The sequence below is a fragment of the Ranitomeya variabilis genome, chromosome 1 (genome assembly GCF_051348905.1).
Source record: "Ranitomeya variabilis isolate aRanVar5 chromosome 1, aRanVar5.hap1, whole genome shotgun sequence".
NCBI lineage: Eukaryota > Metazoa > Chordata > Amphibia > Anura > Dendrobatidae > Ranitomeya > Ranitomeya variabilis.
In genome coordinates, this window is record NC_135232.1 from 979,903,366 (window position 1) to 979,923,648 (window position 20,283).

The following is a 20,283-nucleotide window of genomic DNA, read 5'->3' on the forward strand; positions in this document are numbered from 1 at the left end:
GGATCCCATTGCTTTATACTCTGTGGTGCCCCCATAAATTTATCTAAGGACTTATGTTAATTGTTTACCATGTAAAGTCTCACTATGCATGTGTCTTATTCTATTCCTAAATGATAAAGCGCAAAGTGCTGTGGATATAGAGAAACAAAATTACATAATTGTTTGAGGGATGGACTTGCCCATGCCCAAGTCACACGAGAAGTCCTGCAGTGCTGTGTGTAGAAAACATACACTTTTGTGTCACATAAAGATGGTGATTTTACAGAACAGAATAAGAACACTTTTTTAAATGTTTCAGATAGATTCATTTTCAGCGAATACATTTATACTGCTAAGCCATATACAGATTAAACACTTTTAATGGTGCTAGAAAAAATAACTGCAATAAGCTCTAGTGTGGATTTCTCAGTCATTACAAAATCAAAGCTGTAGATGAATGTGAAAATATCGTTCTTTCATAACACCATTCAGACAATCTTATTACCCTGTGAATTGCAATCTGCTTTTCTCCTCTTTTTGACTCGTCAAATTATTGCATAAATCAGTTTCGTGATTGCTTAAATTTTAAGCCTTATGTGTGAACGTCAAGTTAAAGCACCACTCCAGCATTTTTTTTTATTTCAGAGCTGGACTAGTGCAACTAAATCTAAGTTCCCTGACCCTAGTGTTATACTTACCATCATCTTCAGCTGTTCCCAGCACTGTAATTTCTGACTGACCAGAAGTCAGAGTAACAGTCACAAGTAGGGTTGAGCGACCTTCAGTTTTTTAGGGTCGAGTCGGGTTTTGTGAAACCCGACTGTCTTAAAAGTCGAGTCGAGTGAAATCGGTCGACCACAGTGAAAAGTCGGGTTTCGGCCGAAACACGAAACCCAGTGAAGATAATTTTTTTTTTTTTTTTTTTAATATATCTCTAACTGTTTTTTTTTTAAATCTCTCTCTCTCTCTCTCTCTCTCTCTCTCTCCCCCCTCCGTCCCAGAACAGAAAATTTCGATTTGCACATTCCAAATCGCTACTACGCACAAGCGATAACATGACGATAGGCGTTCACTCCCCTAACACCTATGTCATCACTCTGCCCACGCTCATTCATTGGCTGAAAAAATGGCGCTAATCGCGTCATACGAAACGCGACTTTGGCGCCAAGATCGCGTACCGCATGGCCGACCCCACACAGGGATCGAGTCGGGTTTCATGAGACGCCGACTTTGCCAAAAGTCGGCGACTTATGAAAATGAACGACCCGTTTCGCTCAACCCTAGTCACAAGCTCTCAATGTAAGTCTGAGAGCCTTGTTGTGGCTCTTATAGGCTTACATTGAGTTGTGACTTCAGGATCGCCCAGCAAACAGTAGAGCGATCCAGCAGTCTACAAACTTCAGAATCCGGACCAGACTGGCAGCGATAAAAGATGGAGAAGGAAACTGGTAAGTATAATACCAGGGAATTTACATTAGTTGTATCACTCTAGCGCTGAAATATTAAAAACGCTGGAGATAAGGTTCCAGTATTTTTCTCATGACCCATAGAGTAGACTGGACAAGAACAATAGAACTTATCTAACCTGAAAGTCATTCCACATTGGGAAATTACCTGTTGTCTTGTCCTAACGTAACAATTGTGACTCAGATTTTGTAAGCATTTTTCCAAATTATGAAGAGTGGCATGTCAAATTATTAAAAATCAAACAGATAACCTTAGTAAATCTACCCCAGTGTATTTAACATACACACTCAAACACATTTAAATGTTCAGCAAACTAACAACATTACATTCCTATGATGGCTTCTAACCATTTCAGTGTGCTTTAAAAATATTGCGACTAGCTTCTTGTTATATTGTTGTGCTTAATCCGAGAAACAATTTATATAGCTTTCTTAAGTATTTCACTTCTTTTCATTCTTTCTTTTTTCTTTATATTTAAGATATCCTTCAGTGATGTCATGAGGAACAAGGCAAGGCTGTCAATTACAGGAAGTGTTGGGGAAAATGGACGTGTTCTGACACCAGAATTTCCAAAAGCAGTGCATGCAGTGAGTCCTGGCATGAGAATGAATGTCAGTGTGACTGATCTCTCGTGATTGATAAGAACCTTTTGAGTGCCTTACACAATGGTCTTTCTTGTGCGTTTATTGTCAACGTGGTGAAAGAGGCATCCAATATCTTGAAGACTTTTCTTTTCTGAACAAGAATTCTATCATCTCTGTGGATTTCATCTTGAATAACAAAATGGATGCTTGGTTGGAAATAAAAGGGAAGCAAAAACATAAAGCAGAAAACACAACTCAATTTTCTACACTTATTCAAGATGACGCTTGACTGACATGCACAGCTAAAATTGGAAGATCTGTTTAATCTAACTTAAAACATTGTACAGGCAACACACCAGTTTCTGAAGCAACCGTTGTTAGTCTCTTGATTCATATGACTTAAGCACACTTGACATCAACTGCATCAAGATGTGACATTTTATAAGATAAAAAGAGAAAAATAAAACATTAAACATGGATAAAAAATATTTTTTGGTATTTTCGAAAAAAAAGGAAACAATGGCTTTTCAATAAATTGCTTCCATTCTGGTTGTATATATATAAAAAAAAATACTATAAGAGGAACATAAGGGTTACATCATTAGATGCATATTTTCAAAGCCAAATATACATTTGCTGAAAAGAAATGAAGCCTATTTAAAACAATGGAGTTGTGTAACAAAGTACTATTATTATTGATAAAAGCAAATCAGTGCTGTATAGTCTAACTTTTAATTGATGTTACATTCAGACCACTTGATAATGCTCAGTATTAAAAATAAAACTTTTTTTTGTTTCCTATGATTTCATCTACAGAATGAGCGTTTGCCATTGGAGTCTGATCATTTTGACTTTTGTCTTGAATTTATTTCAGTAATCTAAAAAAAAAATAAAAAAAAAACATCATAAGGTAATGGGGTTAATGGTGGAAAGTTTTCATTTGTTGTAATAATGCTAAGAACAAAAAAATGACATTACCCTTCCTGATATTTCTTTAAACACCAGGGATGCCCCACCTTGCTCAACCCCTGTGCCAGACATGAAACTATTTTTGTTCTTGATAGTGTAGTATTCCTTTGGTTATTGTTATCACAGTATTTAGACTTAATATCAGATTTGTGAAGTTCCTTTAAAAAAAAAAAAAAAAAAAGCATTACAAACATTGAAAGTGTCAAATGTGTAAATATGATATCCAGTAACCTCATTTGATAATTATATTAAATGAAGGAATTGTGAGATAATGTGCTAATATTTAAATCAAGTTTATATGTTCAGACTTTATGTTGCTGTCCTTCTTATTCCATGCCACTGTCTATATTTTGTTTTTAAAAAATCTAGAAATATTGCAGTTTCCACTGCTTCGTAGGCTGACATTTTCTGTTTAGTTGACGTCAATTTTTCAATTTTTCGCAGTCATCTCAATAACATCACAGGCAGGATTACAATGAAAATTCACACATTTTTATACAGTTGAGTGCAGATAATCTAGGAATAACCATATATATTAGGCATTGGGCACCTCCTCACCCACTCTTCAATGTACCTCTACACAGGTCATAGAGATGGTGTTAATTTTGGAATTTTTACAGTATGTTCATGTAGCTGCTATAGAACAGATCTCTGAACTTTTTTCACGGCTTAGAGTAGCAGCTCTGGAAATATGGCTGCCCTCATAATCATGTACAGAAAAGAATAGAATTAGAATCGAGTTTTGATTACAAAAAAAATGAAGGTGCTATTTTTCTATTTGAAGAGAAAACATTCAGGAGCTGTAACCATGAAAATGAGACATTTTTAATTAACTTAATTTATTTTCTCCAGTTTAGCAAACTAGTAACAGCAATATTAAGATGATGGAAAAGACTATTAATTAATTAGTCATAGGTGAACAGCCACTAATTTATTATTTAAGAACAGTGGACAGCCACAGACTGATGATTTTACTAATTAACACTTATCAAAAATGCTGACAAGTGTCTCTAATGGAAAGCTAAAGGACCCAGCTTTCTAACAATAGTCCGAACAACATTAGAGCGATTACCAATCAATAGCAGCTTAGTAATAGATGTGTCAGCGCTGGTATAGTTCAAAGCGGAAAATCTTGTGATAACATAGGAGTGGGGCAATGGGTTGTGGGACCTTACTCTAACTTCCGGGATCGCAAAACGCGAAAGTTCAGGCACAACTTTTGCCATTAGGGATACTTTCGTGCATTTTTGATAACAAGTATTATTTAGTAAAATGAACATACTTTGGCTGCCCACTGATGCAGTCACACACTGGGGATAAGTTCACTTTAATGCTTTTCATACCCCAATGTGCAAAAAATACTATAATTCTATTACATATATTTTAGGATATCTGCTAGAATAATCTTGGGTAAAATATATATTTTAATATTAGAAATGCTACCAACAGGTTTGTGACACAGCAATGTTATATTTTATCAATTCAGTTTCTATTTTTCATTTTTATTCACCAATTGTCCGTGAATTGGTGAAATCATTTTTTGAATGTTTACAAAAAAGCTGTACATTTTGAGATAGGTGTAGAATTAAATGAGCAATTTGATAACCAGAGCCTGACTGCATTAGTAAGAAACATATCATTCCCCAAACTAGGAATGTGAAGCTTTCAATGGAAATTTTGCATCATCCCCATGGGTCAATCATCTGTCTATATTTTTTGGTAATGTGCTAATTCTAGAAATTAGATTATATGTAAATATTCTATACAAACTTTTTTTTAGTGAACTGCAAGTTTTTATTAGATGAAGAACACTTGGCTCAATAATGTGCTTATTCCACAGGTTCTTAAACCTACATTATATGTTAGATTGAAGGTAATAGGTGAATATACACAGTCACAAACACACTGATATGTGTAGACAAACACAGAAACTAGCTTTCCTTTTAAGAAACCTAACCGGAGTTCTATATGGTGTTACTTCTGTAAACACTTTCATGTTATATATGATGAGTGAATCTTTAGAAATTAATTTGCTCACATTTAGTAAGAAAATTTGGTTCATATTAAAGTTATGCAATGTGAATTTCATATTCCTTATTATATTTTGATGTCTCTGCAAAACGATAACTTAAAGGCATAATAAGCATGAGGTGAAAAATATATTCAACCCATCACTCATGTACTTGTCCTGCTGTCACAACCCCCCTATGGTTCTCTATGCATTCGCTTCAACTCTTCCCTCGTCATCACTTTTCACCAGGGCTTTAGACAACATGCCATGTGTTCCCTGAGATGCTAACTATGCTTTGGGCAAAATGCGTTGTGAAGTCATGATGTCACAAATGGATATCATGAAGCCTGATGCCTACTTGGTGCTGGGGATGGTTGATGATAAGTGAAGATGACAGAAGAGTCAAGTAGCATGCCTGGAGCACATAATGGCAGGTGAGTGATGAGGTGAGAATTTATTTTCTTGGCCCTCTACAATTGTGCAAAATAGTTGCCAGCTGCCATTTTGCTAAGTTGGGACAAATCAATTCGCAAAAAATTCACATTTAGGAGAATCCAAATTTTTGAAAAATTACAAGCAAATTCAAATCTCCTGATTTTATTTCTTCACTTCAATTCCGAACATTTTTCTGATATTAACATTATTACATTTTTTTACAGTCTATACTTTTTCACAATCTACAAGTAGTATATCGTTCTCACCCAATTGTTCTTGCTAAAAGTTAAACACTAGTGATCTTGGCCATTTAACAGTTTGGTCAATAGCGACAGCTGCATCTAGATGATCACTAAAAGGGGTAAGACTACCTCTGCCATTTTATTGGCACCCAGCTACATGATCATTAAATAGGCATCAAAAGAGGCTCCCATGGCTACCATGACACATGCATATTGTGTTATATTAACACCTATTAGTTAGGCTCTGGAAGGCAAGCATCACAGGAGCGAAGAGTAGATAGCATTGTGATGTTCCCTGGTGGGACCAAAAGAAATGACTAAAGAGTAACTTTTATTTCATAAATCAATAGGACACAATAAAATAAGAAAATTTGTAATATCTCAATTCAGAGAAATCTGCTTCTTTCTCTGCCAGCACTGATTATTCATTTTCAAAATTCTCAAATCAGGGGTAAAATCTGTATTCAGTGAAGGCAGAATGTTACATTACTGAGATAGGAGATACAGGAAAGATATATATCTTGGTACCCTGTTAGCCAGTGGATAGAAAAATATTTAGAATTGAGAGTCCTCAGTGGTTGATACCTTTTAATGGCTAAATGAAAAGATGGTAACAAAATGCAAGCTTTCAAAACTACTCCGGTCTCTTCATCAGGCATAGACATATGCCTGATGAAGAGACCGGATTAGCCTTGAAAGCTTGCAATTTGCTACCTTCTTTTCAGTTAGCCATTAAAAGGGATCAACCACTGAGGACTCTCAATTCTAAATATTTTGAGATAGGAGATGGCAGGTGCTACTGATAAGATTTTATGTATAAGTAAGAGAGAAAGAGGAAGGCGTTAGAGACAGAAATCCTCCCTTTCCTTCCCCCTCCCTTCAAAATACAATTTTGTAAGAACCAATTGCCATCTCCTATCTCAGTAATGTAACAATCTGTCTTCACTGAATACAGATTTTACCCAACAATTTTAGAATAAATGATCAGGACTGCACTACTGTTTTCTAAAACTAAAATTAAAACAATGGTTACTCTTCAAAGTTTGATAAAGTTTAATTTAAAAAAATTCCATTAAATAAAAAAATATATATATATATGTATATAGTATTGCTGAAATCTTACAGCAACCTGTATATTCTATCTAACTTATTTCAAAATGCTGTAACTGCTTTCACCTACTCCACCTTTCTAGTATTAGCTGGTAGCAAATAATTTCTATGAAAACCAAAATTTGTATTAAACATACACTCACCGGCCACTTTATTAGGTACACCTGTCCAACTTCTTGTTAACACTTAATTTCTAATCAGCCAATCACATGGCGGCAACTCAGTGCATTTAAGCATGTAGACATGGTCAAGACAATCTCCTGCAGTTCAAACCGAGCATCAGTATGGGGAAGAAAGGTGATTTGAGTGCCTTTGAACGTGGCATGGTTGTTGGTGCCAGAAGGGCTGGTCTGAGTATTTCAGAAACTGCTGATCTACTGGGATTTTCACGCACAACCATCTCTAGGGTTTACAGAGAATGGTCCAAAAAAGAAAAAAAATCCAGTGAGCGGCAGTTCTGTGGGCGGAAATGCCTTGTTGATGCCAGAGGTCAGAGGAGAATGGGCAGACTGGTTCGAGCTGATAGAAAGGCAACAGTGACTCAAATTGCCACCCGTTACAACCAAGGTAGGCCTAAGAGCATCTCTGAACGCACAGTGCGTCGAACTTTGAGGCAGATGGGCTACAGCAGCAGAAGACCACACCGGGTACCACTCCTTTCAGCTAAGAACAGGAAACTGAGGCTACAATTTGTACAAGCTCATCGAAATTGGACAGTAGAAGATTGGAAAAACGTTGCTTGGTCTGATGAGTCTCGATTTCTGCTGCGACATTCGGATGGTAGGGTCAGAATTTGGCGTAAACAACATGAAAGCATGGATCCATCCTGCCTTGTATGGAGCATCTTTGGGATGTGCAGCCGACAAATTTGCGGCAACTGTGTGATGCCATCATGTCAATATGGACCAAAATCTCTGAGGAATGCTTCCAGCACCTTGTTGAATCTATGCCACGAAGAATTGAGGCAGTTCTGAAGGCAAAAGGGGGTCCAACCCGTTACTAGCATGGTGTACCTAATAAAGTGGCCGGTGAGTGTATATCGTATCAAGTATCCCTAAAAAAAAGTCCTTATTCAGCTTTATCAACAGAAAAATTAAAATGTTATGGCTTTTGAAACCAGTTACATGATTTTTTTTCCTTTAAATTTACTATTATTGTGCAAAAGTGATAAAATGTTACTGAATTAACTGGCAAATTGTGCTACGCAACACACTGGGGTTAATGGTAATGGAATGCCACAATGTCAGTCCAAATTCCCTAAAGTGCCAGGGAGATAATATAGCTAACTCCCTGCAGCAAAAGAACTGCTAAACCCAGCATTTAAAGGGAATACTGTGTACTACTGGGACTCAAATGCAGGAAACTTCTTCCCACATTTGAACTTCTGCTGACCATACATTACCTTTATGATATTTGGTCGTCTTGCTCCCTTGTTATAATGCAACTAAATAATATAAATTGATATACAAAATACCACATAAATAATTAACCATAACTATTTTTTCCAGTTGTTAAAGACTTAAAATAATTATATTGTGCTATAAAACTTTTTGGTCAAAATAATTATACTTAATTTTCAAAGAAGAAATAAATACATTTTGGGTTTTTTTTGTGTAACTTTTTCACATATAAAAAAAATGAAAATGTTTTGTTTGGGTGAATATTAAAACCACACCTATTCCATAACAGAAAGAAAAACATTAATTAATGTTATACAACCTCCCCCCAAAATAGTGACCTTTTAGAATAGACCTTTTACAAAAGGCCCCCAACTAACTTATTTTTTGTATATAAAACAAATGGGAAAAAGGAAAAGGTATAGTAAGAATATGCAAAATACAGAACAATCTGTATTTGTTTTTTATTTTAAATCATTTAATCAATAACAATAAATAAAATTAGTTGAAAACGCACTTAGTCATTAAAGACTAGCTTCGATGCAAAAACACAATAAAATTGTTTACCGTTTAGAAAACCCATACTTTTTTTGTGCCAATTCCATCAAAATTCCAATATAACTTAGGAAATGTCTCGACTTGCTCTATAGGACCTAGCACATCTATGCATTTGACAGAGGACTCATTGATTTTAGTGGAAAATGGATAATGCTTTGTTTCTCCTGTCAATGTGCTGCAGGCGAATGCATTTTTTTACCTTTAGTTGCATCTGACCACTGGGGCTTCCAGTAGCCAGAAGCTTTGTGATCAGTTAAATATCAGGAATTCTAATAAACGATTGCTTAAACTGGACAAGTTCTTCAAAGGGAACATGTAATGAGATTGTGGATGCACAAACAAAAGTTAGGATGAATCAGATACAGATTATTTTGCTATTATAATTTTGCTTATATAGCGCTATCATATTTTGCAGTGCTTTACATACATTATCGATGTCCCTAACGGTGCTCACAATCTACATTCCCTATCAGTATGTCTTTGGAATGTGGGATGAAACCAGAGTACCTGGAGGAATCCAGGAGAGAACATACAAACTCCTTGCACATGTTGTCCATGGTGGGATTTGAACCCCAGTGATTGCAGCCATGCATCCTTAAGAGTGCCTACAAACATACACGTGAATGTCAGTGTGCTGCCTGATTTTTTTTATCAGACAGTACAAAGTCCCATTGAGTACATCCATTCTGATCCTCAACATTGAATCAGAATAGAACATGCTCTGAGTTTCACGTATCTCATTCATCATCATTTTCCGGGATATATGAATGGTTTCTGTGACACTCTATGGGCCCGAGTGCTGTCTGTTATAAATTGGTCAGCATTGAGATATTTCACATGGATGAGTGGATGCAACAGTACTCTGAAATACTCAGATATTTTAGAGAGAACATAGTTTTAATAGATGGCCGCGAACTGTGTCTCAGATGACTAGTATGAGGGAGGTCCCCAATGGCTGCGATCTGCCAGCTTACCTAAACTAATAGGTCTTTTACTTAACACACACAGTGAAAGACCTGTCAGTTTTGGGAAGTGGATCAGGGAGAAGCCACCAGGTACATGCCTCGGACTAGTCCTCTAAGCAGTATAGTCTCATGACAACTTTTCTAAAGTGTGTTTTCTTCTAAACGGAAGCCTAGATCTCATCACAGGCTCCCTTTAAGTTATTTTTTGAGTTAGCCAGCACTAATCAGGTGTAGAATGTTTGTTATATGGGGTAAAATAGTTAACCAGATTGCTACTTCAATTTCTAATAGTTAAAGTAACTGAGAAATTGGTAATTTACTATGTATTCTTTGCCTTCGAGCATTATATGTCCTAAATTCTTACCCATATGATAAATATTAACAGATGAAACATAATTTAAAACAGCCTGATGCAATTTTGTTTTTTATAACTACCCAACTATCAGACACGAGTCTATGCTGCAATTACCAAGAGATATGCTGCAGAATATAGGATATAGGCTTCTACTGTATAGAAATTGGCTTAAGCATATTTGTATTTGAAAACATTTATGCTTGAGTTGTGTTATTTCAGTCAGTCATTTTGTGGCAGAAAATGGCCTGATAATTATATGTATAGAATCATCTTTGTTGTCAATTTTGAGTAAATAAGAAGCATTTGCTTTTTATTGGCAATTTTTGTGGGTCAGCATATTCCCATGTATTGTGATGAATTTTTGGAGCAAGAATTTTTAATTATTAATCCTGTTTCACTGTAATATTTTGCTATGATTCTCGGTGTATAAGCTTTCTTGAAAGCACAATTTTTTTTCTATTAGAGTACAAAGTTGTTTTCTTTAGTTGCAGCTAATATCTCATTTCATTTCATGGTAAATGGAAGAAGTGACCTGTGCCCTTCTGCTGTGCTGTGGTTGATTATATCCACAGAGTATTTTTTGTGGTGATGACTGATCCTTCTGTATGAGAGCTATTGCATTGCAGTCAGTGTATATAGTGATTACTGCAGCCATTTAGTTTACCAATATTCTAAACGGGTAAAATGTAGTTTGATTGGCGCTCTTGCGGCTGTGAAATTCACTTTGCTAAATAGGTTCAGATAGACTGATTTTTCCAGGTTGTGTGTTGTATGTATTTGTCTTTCAAAGGAATTTATTATGAGAACATAACTTCTGAATATTTTTTGAAACATTTTTACTATCTCTGTGTTCTGATATGCCTCCTGAATATTTATGAATAAATTGACATCTAGGCTTTACGGTTCCCCTTCCAAAGTGGCGTGTCTCTACATAATGACTCTGTCAGTACTCCGAGCCTCTCGCACAGCTGCGGAGGAGGCAGAGAAATTAATTTCTCCATCTCCTCCATTGCCGGGGTCAGCATATAACGCACATCACTTGGATGATATCCGAGTGATGTGCGTTGCCGCACTCACACCCATAGGCTAATATGGGTGCGAGTGAGCAGAGACTCGGCCGAGTGTCGTGACAATTGCAGCATGCTGCGATTTCACTCGCACACTGAAAATGGCCGAGAAAAAATACGGTGATGTGAGCTCCTCATAGAGGAATACTGGTCCGAGTGCTATGCGATTTTTTGTCGCATTGCACTCGTCCGTATTATACGGTAGTGTGACTCCGGCCTTAGATTGTGTTGAGACAAACGCCAACAAATAACACTGAATTGTTAATCCACACATACATTTCTAGGAAGAATAACAGAGGAAGAAAACAACACAGAGTCAAAAGGAAAGTTATTATTTATTTCACTTTTTTTTCAAATTTAATGCCAGTATCATTTTTTCAGCCACAAAATGATACGATTCATACTGTTCAGTTGACCATGATTATAAACTATGTACACTGGGAAACTTTCAGCAGTTAACTTGTTATCAGAATAGAAGGTATTATTAGGTAATATTAGACAAAACTACTTTTAAGCCTCCTCCCACACATTAAACAGCTTCTGGCTGGATTTTCTATGGCCGACAACTAACTCCACTATGTACACAGGAATGCTCGGACATGTGCTCCTGAATTCTGCATGAGTGAGCTACAACCAGACTCATCTGTCGATGGCTTACCTACAGGGAGAACAAAAGGATCAACTGTTGGATCCTTCTCTCATGTGTCAGGGTAGAGTCAGTAATTTCCATACAAATTAGACTGAAAGTTGATCTCACTGATATTCATGGGTTTATCTGATTTTAATCTAAAGGTACCGTCACACTCAGCAACGCTGCGGCGATATAGACAAAGAGCCGACCTAAACTGTTGTGTATCCGCTTTTTGGGCTCCCCTGGTGGTTGCTGGTGGTACTGGTGACTTGTTTGCACTTTGCTGCTTCTGTTCACCTGCTTCCATCAGTGTTTGGGAGTTTCCTATTTAGCCTTGCTCTCCAGTCATTTCCTTGCCGGTCATCATTGTAACCAGAGCCTTCGGTTGCGTGTTCCTGCTACTAGTCTGCTGATCAGCTAAGTGGACTTTGTCCTTTTGTTTTGTACCTTTTGTCCAGTTTGCAGTTTTTGTAATTCTCTGTAGCTGGAAGCTCTTGCGGGCTGAAATTGCCACTCCTGTGTCATGAGTTGACACAGGAGTCTTAAAGTAATTTCAGGATGGTTTTTGAAAGGGTTTTCAGTTGACCGTGAAGTCCTCTTTTGTATCCTTCTGCTATCTAGTAAGTGGACCTCTCTTTGCTAAATCTACTTTCATACTGTGTATGTCTTTTCCTCTTAATTCACCGTTATTACATGTGGGGGGCTGCTATTATCTTTTGGGGTATTTCCCTAGAGGTAAGCCAGGTCTGTTTCTTCCTCTACCAGGCGTAGTTAGTCCTCCGGCTGGTGCGTGGCATATAGGAAGCCGTAGGTATGCTCCCTGGCTACTGTTAGTTGTGTGGTAGATTTAGCTCACGGTCAACTCGAGTTTCCATCACCCGAGAGCTCGTTCGTTACTTATATGTTTCTTACGTTCCCTTGCCATTGGGAACCATGACAGTATGACCGGCCTGTGTTAAACTTATTGGCAGAAGAAAGGAGAGAAAAAAGAAGTCTGTAACATTTTTTTTTTTTCCCTTTTTCCTCTATGCTTGCTCCATAGTTGGATCAGTTGTATTTCAGCTTTAATTACAGCCTTTGCCTTTCTCTCCTTATAATCCTTGAATGGCTCTGAGCTCACCTGTTTAAAGATAGATCCTCAGAGTTTGGCTGCAGGTTTAAATAATCTTGCTACGAAGGTTCAAAATTTACAAGATTTTGTTATACATGCTCCTATTTCTGAACCTAAAATCCCTACACCAGAGGTGTTTTCCGGAGATAGATCTCGGTTTTTGAATTTCAAATATAATTGTAAATTATTCCTTTCTCTCAGACCTCACTCCTCAGGAGATCCTGTCCAGCAGGTTAAGATTGTAATCTCTTTGCTGCGAGGTGACCCTCAAAATTGGGCATTTTCATTGGCACCAGGGGATCTTGCGTTGCTCAATGTGGATGCGTTTTTCCTGGCTTTAGGGTTGCTTTATGAGGAACCTAATTTGGAGATTCAAGCTGAAAAATCTTTGATAGCCCTATCTCAAGGGCAAGATGAAGCGGAGATATACTGCCAAAAATTTCGTAGGTGGTCTGTGCTTACTCAGTGGAATGAGTGCGCCTTAGCGGCAAATTTCAGAGAGGGCCTTTCTGATGCCGTTAAAGATGTTATGATCGGGTTCCCTGCGCCTACAGGTCTGAATGAGTCCATGACAATGGCAATTCAGATTGATCGGCGTTTGCGGGAGCGCAAACCCGTGCACCATTTGGCGGTATCTTCTGAAGAGACGCCAGAGAAAATGCAATGTGACAGAGTTATGTCCAGAAGCGAGCGGCAGAATTATAGGCGTAAAAATGTGGTTCGCTTGCATGGTATTCCGGAAAACATCGTTTCTGACAGGGGTACCCAGTTCGTGTCTAGATTTTGGCGGGCAGTCTGTGCCAGGTTGGGCATTGATTTGTCCTTTTCGTCTGCATTCCATCCTCAGACCAATGGCCAGACGGAGCGAACTAATCAAACTTTGGAGACTTATTTGAGGTGTTTTGTGTCTGCGGATCAGGATGATTGGGTTGCCTTTCTGCCGTTGGCGGAGTTTGCTCTTAATAATCGGGCTAGTTCTGCCACTTTGGTTTCTCCTTTCTTTTGCAATTTAGGGTTTCATCCGCGTTTTTCATCTGGTCAGGTTGAATCTTCGGATTGTCCTGGAGTGGATGCGGTGGTGGATCGGTTGCATCGGATTCGGGGACAAGTGGTGGATAATTTGGAATTGTCCCAGGAGAGGACTCAGCAGTTTGCTAACCGTCGTCGTCGTGTTGGTCCTCACCTTCGCGTTGGGGACTTGGTGTGGTTGTCTTCCCGTTTTGTCCCTATGAGGGTTTCTTCTCCCAAATTTAAGCCTCGGTTCATCGGTCCTTATAGGATTTTGGAGATTCTTAACCCTGTTTCCTTTCGTTTGGACCTCCCGGCATCTTTCGCTATCCATAATGTGTTCCATCGGTCGTTGTTGCGGAGATATGAGGTACCGGTGGTTCCTTCTACTGAACCTCCTGCTCCTGTGCTGGTGGAGGGTGAATTGGAGTACGTCGTAGAGAAGATCTTGGACTCCCGTATTTCCAGGCGGAGACTTCAATATCTGGTTAAATGGAAAGGCTATGGTCAGGAAGATAATTCTTGGGTAACTGCCTCTGATGTTCATGCCTCGGATTTGGTTCGTGCCTTTCATAGGGCTCATCCAGATCGCCCTGGCGGTTCTTGTGAGGGTTCGGTGCCCCCTCCTTAAGGGGAGGGTACTGTTGTGTATCCGCTTTTTGGGCTCCCCTGGTGGTTGCTGGTGGTACTGGTGACTTGTTTGCACTTTGCTGCTTCTGTTCACCTGCTTCCATCAGTGTTTGGGAGTTTCCTATTTAGCCTTGCTCTCCAGTCATTTCCTTGCCGGTCATCATTGTAACCAGAGCCTTCGGTTGCATGTTCCTGCTACTAGTCTGCTGATCAGCTAAGTGGACTTTGTCCTTTTGTTTTGTACCTTTTGTCCAATTTGCAGTTTTTGTAATTCTCTGTAGCTGGAAGCTCTTGCGGGCTGAAATTGCCACTGCTGTGTCATGAGTTGACACAGGAGTCTTAAAGTAATTTCAGGATGGTTTTTGAAAGGGTTTTCAGTTGACCGTGAAGTCCTCTTTTGTATCCTTCTGCTATCTAGTAAGTGGACCTCTCTTTGCTAAATCTACTTTCATACTGTGTATGTCTTTTCCTCTTAATTCACCGTTATTACATGTGGGGGGCTGCTATTATCTTTTGGGGTATTTCCCTAGAGGTAAGCCAGGTCTGTTTCTTCCTCTACCAGGCGTAGTTAGTCCTCCGGCTGGTGCGTGGCATATAGGAAGCCGTAGGTATGCTCCCTGGCTACTGTTAGTTGTGTGGTAGATTTAGCTCACGGTTAACTCGAGTTTCCATCACCCGAGAGCTCGTTCGTTACTTATATGTTTCTTACGTTCCCTTGCCATTGGGAACCATGACACTAAACACAGAAACTCCAGAACGATGCAGGAGCGATCCAGTGACGTAACGGCGACTCACTTCTCGTTCTCGCTGGTTGTTAGCTCCATGTCAAACAGCCGGAGTGTACCAACTGGCTAGAAGGAGACGCTGCGACGCCCCCTATGCTCGTTGCTGGCGTAATTGCGTTTGATGTCAAACATGACGATATGCGCCGACCTGGCAACGAAATAAAGTTCTGGACTTCTAGCTCCGACCAGCGATGGCACAGCGGGATCCAGATCGCTGCTGCATGTCATACACAACGAGATCGGTATCCAGGAGGCTGCAATGTCACAGTTTGTTGTCGTTCTCTTTGCAAAGTTGCTGAGTGTGACGGTACCTTAATGTGTATTAGGGCCTTTATATTGCTGGAGGCAGATACCACAGGATCTCATCATTTGCAATAGGTGATAGATATAGTTGAACTCATGCTCAATCCTCCCTTTCCCACAGTGACGACAGCATATGTCAAACATCATGATCATAAAAAATAATGCAGTATTCTTATGTCCAGGTGCCTGCTGTAAAGCAATCTCTACTGCACCTGTAGAAATCAATCGGGCAAAATAATTGCCCCATAGTCATGTAATAATATTAAATAAAATTCTACTCAAAAAGTCTTGTTTCTATACAGTCAGAAGCTAAACTTGATGATTGTGTTTCAATAAATTTAGTCATTAAAAAAACAGTCATATTCCATTTTCAAGTAATACAATACATATCATACATACAGTATCTAGTCAACATTATAGTCATTACAAGTTGATTGAACTGGCATAGAAATACCTACTTTTTACTGAAAATGAAAATGACTTAATGTAAATTACAAAATGTTTCCGTTCATTCTGTTTGTTCTTGGCAGTTTTTATTTATATACATATAAACAACAGTTGACTATATTCAAAAATTACAAGATGAGGTGCATATGGATGTTGTGAAATTAAGGTACCAATTTACTTTCTATAAATTAAAACGATTGCTAAAAGGAAGTTGTTTTCCGCGTAAGTTATGTATTTTTTTAATTAACAGTTATCTTCACAAGCCTAAATTTACTGCAACTTTAATCAGATTCATTAGATCGGAAAAAAACTGATTTTGCACTTTAATGACGTTACAAAGCTTAGGACGTCTTTGGCTAACTTAAAAAAACAAATCTTATGAATTTGAAAGATCGATGTTGCATCATTATATTACATAAGCAATATGTATGAGATGTTTATAACAAAATCACATTATGTTATTTTATAGTATATTTTTAGTATTTTAACTAGACTATCCAAAAACAATCTGGCTTTATGCTATAAATCTAAAAGCTATTATCCTTAAAGGAAGGAAGATGTTTAGAAGTGAGGTATATAATAAATACAGTAAAATCCCATGCCATGAGGTCGATTGAATAAGTCTATACTAGGTTGGTTGGGCTTCATTGTTCTTTTAGGTTTTCAGCTCACTTAAGGAACTATTGTAAGGACTGCTCCACAAATTAACAGTATGCACTTCAATGGCTGCCATTCTAGAAATACCTTGGCTAAATTGTTCCAATGATTGAATATAGACGTATGGTCTGTGTATAAATAGCTTTGGAATGACGTGTAAAGTTATATTTTACTGTTTTATAGACAAAATATAATAAAATCATGTATATAATGTAAGAGTATATAAAGTGCATAAAATGCAGGCTGGTTAATGCACATCTTTCTTTAAAATAAAAAATAAAAAAATAAAAAAAAATCCCATAATGATCGTTTGATATTCACGTTTTGGTACGTAATACAGTATACAGCATATATAAGAATAATGTCTGTGTGTACTTTAGTGAAAATAAGAGTACTGCCAGCAGTTTGAAGAGTTTAACTCATTTTGTATGAAAACTAATCGAAATCATTTTGAAACAACAAAAACAAATATATTGTGTAAATTTGCAATTGTCTTTTTAGGTCTCTGCTTATAGAAACATTTGGGTTATGCAGTGTTATATAAATCGTGTATATCAGTACAGAACTACAATTACATTATTTGAGCTATGATGCAAGGATCTAGGTTGCATATTCTGGAAAGTATCCTTATACAATACTACGTAGTTTGCAGAAAAATGGCTATCTACAGTATAAACTTCAGAAAGAAAAATAGAACTAACCTACATTTACCAATAAATTAGGAATGGATCAGAATATACAATTTATGACATTGAAGGCTATATACCTGCTCTAAATGTAATTGCTTTAAGTTGGATATTTTGCTGAGCTTTAAGAAATATTTGTAAAGAAAGGTGCTTTTGAATAGTTCGAAACAGCTTAAAGTTAATTTCACTGCCAGTTTTCATTTCTTTTCCAAAACACTAATCTATTTTCCTACATAAAGCATAATAAATTATGTACCGTATATGGAGAAAAGTGAAAAAAAAATATTTGTAGAAATTTTAAGTTTGCTCCTTAAAAGGCAATGCTCATGATTTAAACATCTGACTCTAAATGTCATGCTTTGCCTTTGTTAACCTCAACTGTTCATTTTCTGTAATGAATAATAAAAACATGGAAGCAACCTACAGTATTCAAAATCTATGTTTGTTGCATTGTTGGAATGACTATTCATTGCTGTGGAACGTGAATGGTATCTTTTTTATTACCGCTGTCATAAAAGATTGTTTTGGAACTCAATGACTTAATATTGTATTATCTGATTACACATGACAGCGCCTTAATAGATAAAATGTTTTCTGTGTGGATTAGCATTCATTAATGAAGGAATGACCAAGAAGGCATTGGAACAAAATGTCATGTATTAAGATTGCCATGTTCATTTCTGGCTATGTATTTTTGTTTTGTGATCGAAGTGCCTTTGAGGAGTGTACTTTGAAAATAAAAGCTAATAAATGGAAAAAAAATATCCTCATCATGATGACCTAGTAACAATTTATAGAATATTTCATTAAAACATGTCTACTTTATTTCACAAAATGTTTTATTTTTAACACGTACTTCACAGAGAACACAACAACCAATCTGTTTTTTTCAGTTCTACGTCACCACACCTGATTAAAAATGTCAATTATACAATTATTCCAAACTCTACACCATATGTATGATTTATTATTGACTGTGTAGTTTTACGTATGCAAAAGCAGACATTTTTAAAGTCTCCTGTGGAGTTAATCATATCTGACAAAATTTGAATCAGCCAAATCGCATTGATTTTACCAGAAAATTTGATTTGCTCCTAAGTTATTGTCAACAAATTGAATGTTACATATTCGGTTCTATGGTCTCTTCAGACCCCAGAAAATAATAAACATAACAGGTAAAAAAAACAAAAAAAACAACTAATACTTCACCACTCACCTGCTGTACATTTGTTGATTTGCAAATGCTAGCCGATTTCTTCACCTTGGAACACTACTTGTAACCTAGACCAGGCCTTGACCGCGTATTATAATGTGGCATACGTCATGACGTCACAACGTTACATTGCGATGTGACATCTGAAGCTTGGTTATGGACGGAAGTCCTGTTTTTGAGTGAAGACACCTGGGAAAGACTGTAGAAAGAAGAAGTTCTGAAGACCGAATGGCAGGTGGCAGTTAATGGAATCAGCATTGGTGCCCGGACAGAACAGTGACATCAGCATTATTTTTTTTTACTTTTTGCTGGTCCTATAAGGTTTAACAAAATAGCGGCTGCAGCTAGCCATCATTTTCCTGAATTCACTTTTTGTGAATTCCAAACATCTGTATTCTGATGACACAGATTAATGAAAAATTTGAGTAGAATTTAATTTCATTCTAATAAATTCACCCATCTCTAATCTCCTCATTTCAAAAGTCAAACATTGATGAGAAAATGCAGCACTATATCTGCTGTGCTCACCTTTAGTTCAGGGGAATTTGCACGTTTTTTGAGAGCACTGACTCAAACAAGATGAAGTAACAATATGGTAATAATGCTGTTTTTAGTTGGGATTTTACAGTATAAATACGCCTGTTAGACAAAATTTTCACATGCTAGATTCTCAACATTACTTTTAGGGTTGGTACACTACACTACACTTGCTCCTCTACAGCAGACTAGTGCCTTAAATAAGAGTATAACAATTTGAGACTAAGTAAATTCATTCTAAACACAAATGAAGATATTGAAGAACACAAAGCATCTCGATTACTATAAATGTCTTGTGGGTTCATCATCCTAGGGCTAAGTCAAACGTCCGTGTATCATGGTCCAAGTTGGGACCGCAATGCATTGAATGACTGAGGGTCTCCTGGTCCTAAATTAACAAATCCTAGTCACATATGAGTCTATAAGGATAGAAGACCCACTGCCAGTCCATCCATCGTGATCTATTCTTGGACCATGCTACATGGTCTAATTTTTTGCATCCAAAAGTATACTTAATCATTAGACACGTCAAATATCAGCAAAAACAGTCTGTTGTGGTGCCATTGTCAGCAGACCAGAAGTAATTCCAACAAACAATATTTTCTTGTTAAAAAGTCCAATATTTATTGATACAATTAAAATCAATACACATCATAAAGATAGACAGGGCTGAAAAACCTCCAAGACGAGGGGGAGCTACAGTTCAACGTTATAGTTGCAACACTATATGGTATTTCATGCTATTTTTGATAGTAAGACCAACTGTCAAAAAAAGATTGTTAAACATAAGCTGTTATGAGAACTAATATATTAAATATATCCACAATTATAAATATGATGGTTTAGTACATAATGATAAGGATATAATTAATAGGGAGTCCCATAATAAAAACAATGCTGATGAAGACAGTACATTTAGTGTAGCAGCAATATTGTACCTATATGTTGTTATGTAAACAATCCAGAATATAATACTTAGTTGTGACCAATAAAAGCAACATCCATCCGCCTAAAGTTAATCACCAATATCGCCAGTATTTTGTGTCCAAAACACAGTTTATTACCTTATTGATGCAAGTAAGGCGATATTGTGGTAGATAATACTGGTCAGGACGTCCATCACGGAGCCGTGCTCT

The 20,283-nt window shown here is 37.2% G+C and overlaps 1 protein-coding gene and 1 long non-coding RNA gene across 5 annotated transcripts in view; one reads left to right on the forward strand and one right to left on the reverse strand.

The window, feature by feature from the left end:
- GRIA2 (glutamate ionotropic receptor AMPA type subunit 2) overlaps positions 1 to 2,827 on the forward strand; it is a 351,551-nt gene extending 348,724 nt beyond the window's left edge. For all 4 annotated transcript variants that reach the window (XR_013219998.1, XM_077279404.1, XM_077279402.1 and 1 more), the window contains one exon: positions 1,926 to 2,827. Coding sequence is in view for 1 of the 4 variants with exons in the window: in XM_077279404.1 (XP_077135519.1) it covers positions 1,926 to 2,081 (156 nt within the window). In the remaining 3 variants the exon portion in view is untranslated. The remainder of the gene's footprint in view (positions 1 to 1,925) is intronic.
- Positions 2,828 to 8,975: 6,148 nt separating this feature from the next.
- Positions 8,976 to 18,172, reverse strand: LOC143792925 (uncharacterized). Its single transcript, XR_013220000.1, has 2 exons — positions 15,257 to 18,172; positions 8,976 to 11,979 (listed from the first exon to the last, which is right to left on the reverse strand). It is a non-coding gene; the product is annotated as an uncharacterized LOC143792925 (long non-coding RNA).
- Between the last annotated feature and the right edge of the window lie 2,111 nt (positions 18,173 to 20,283).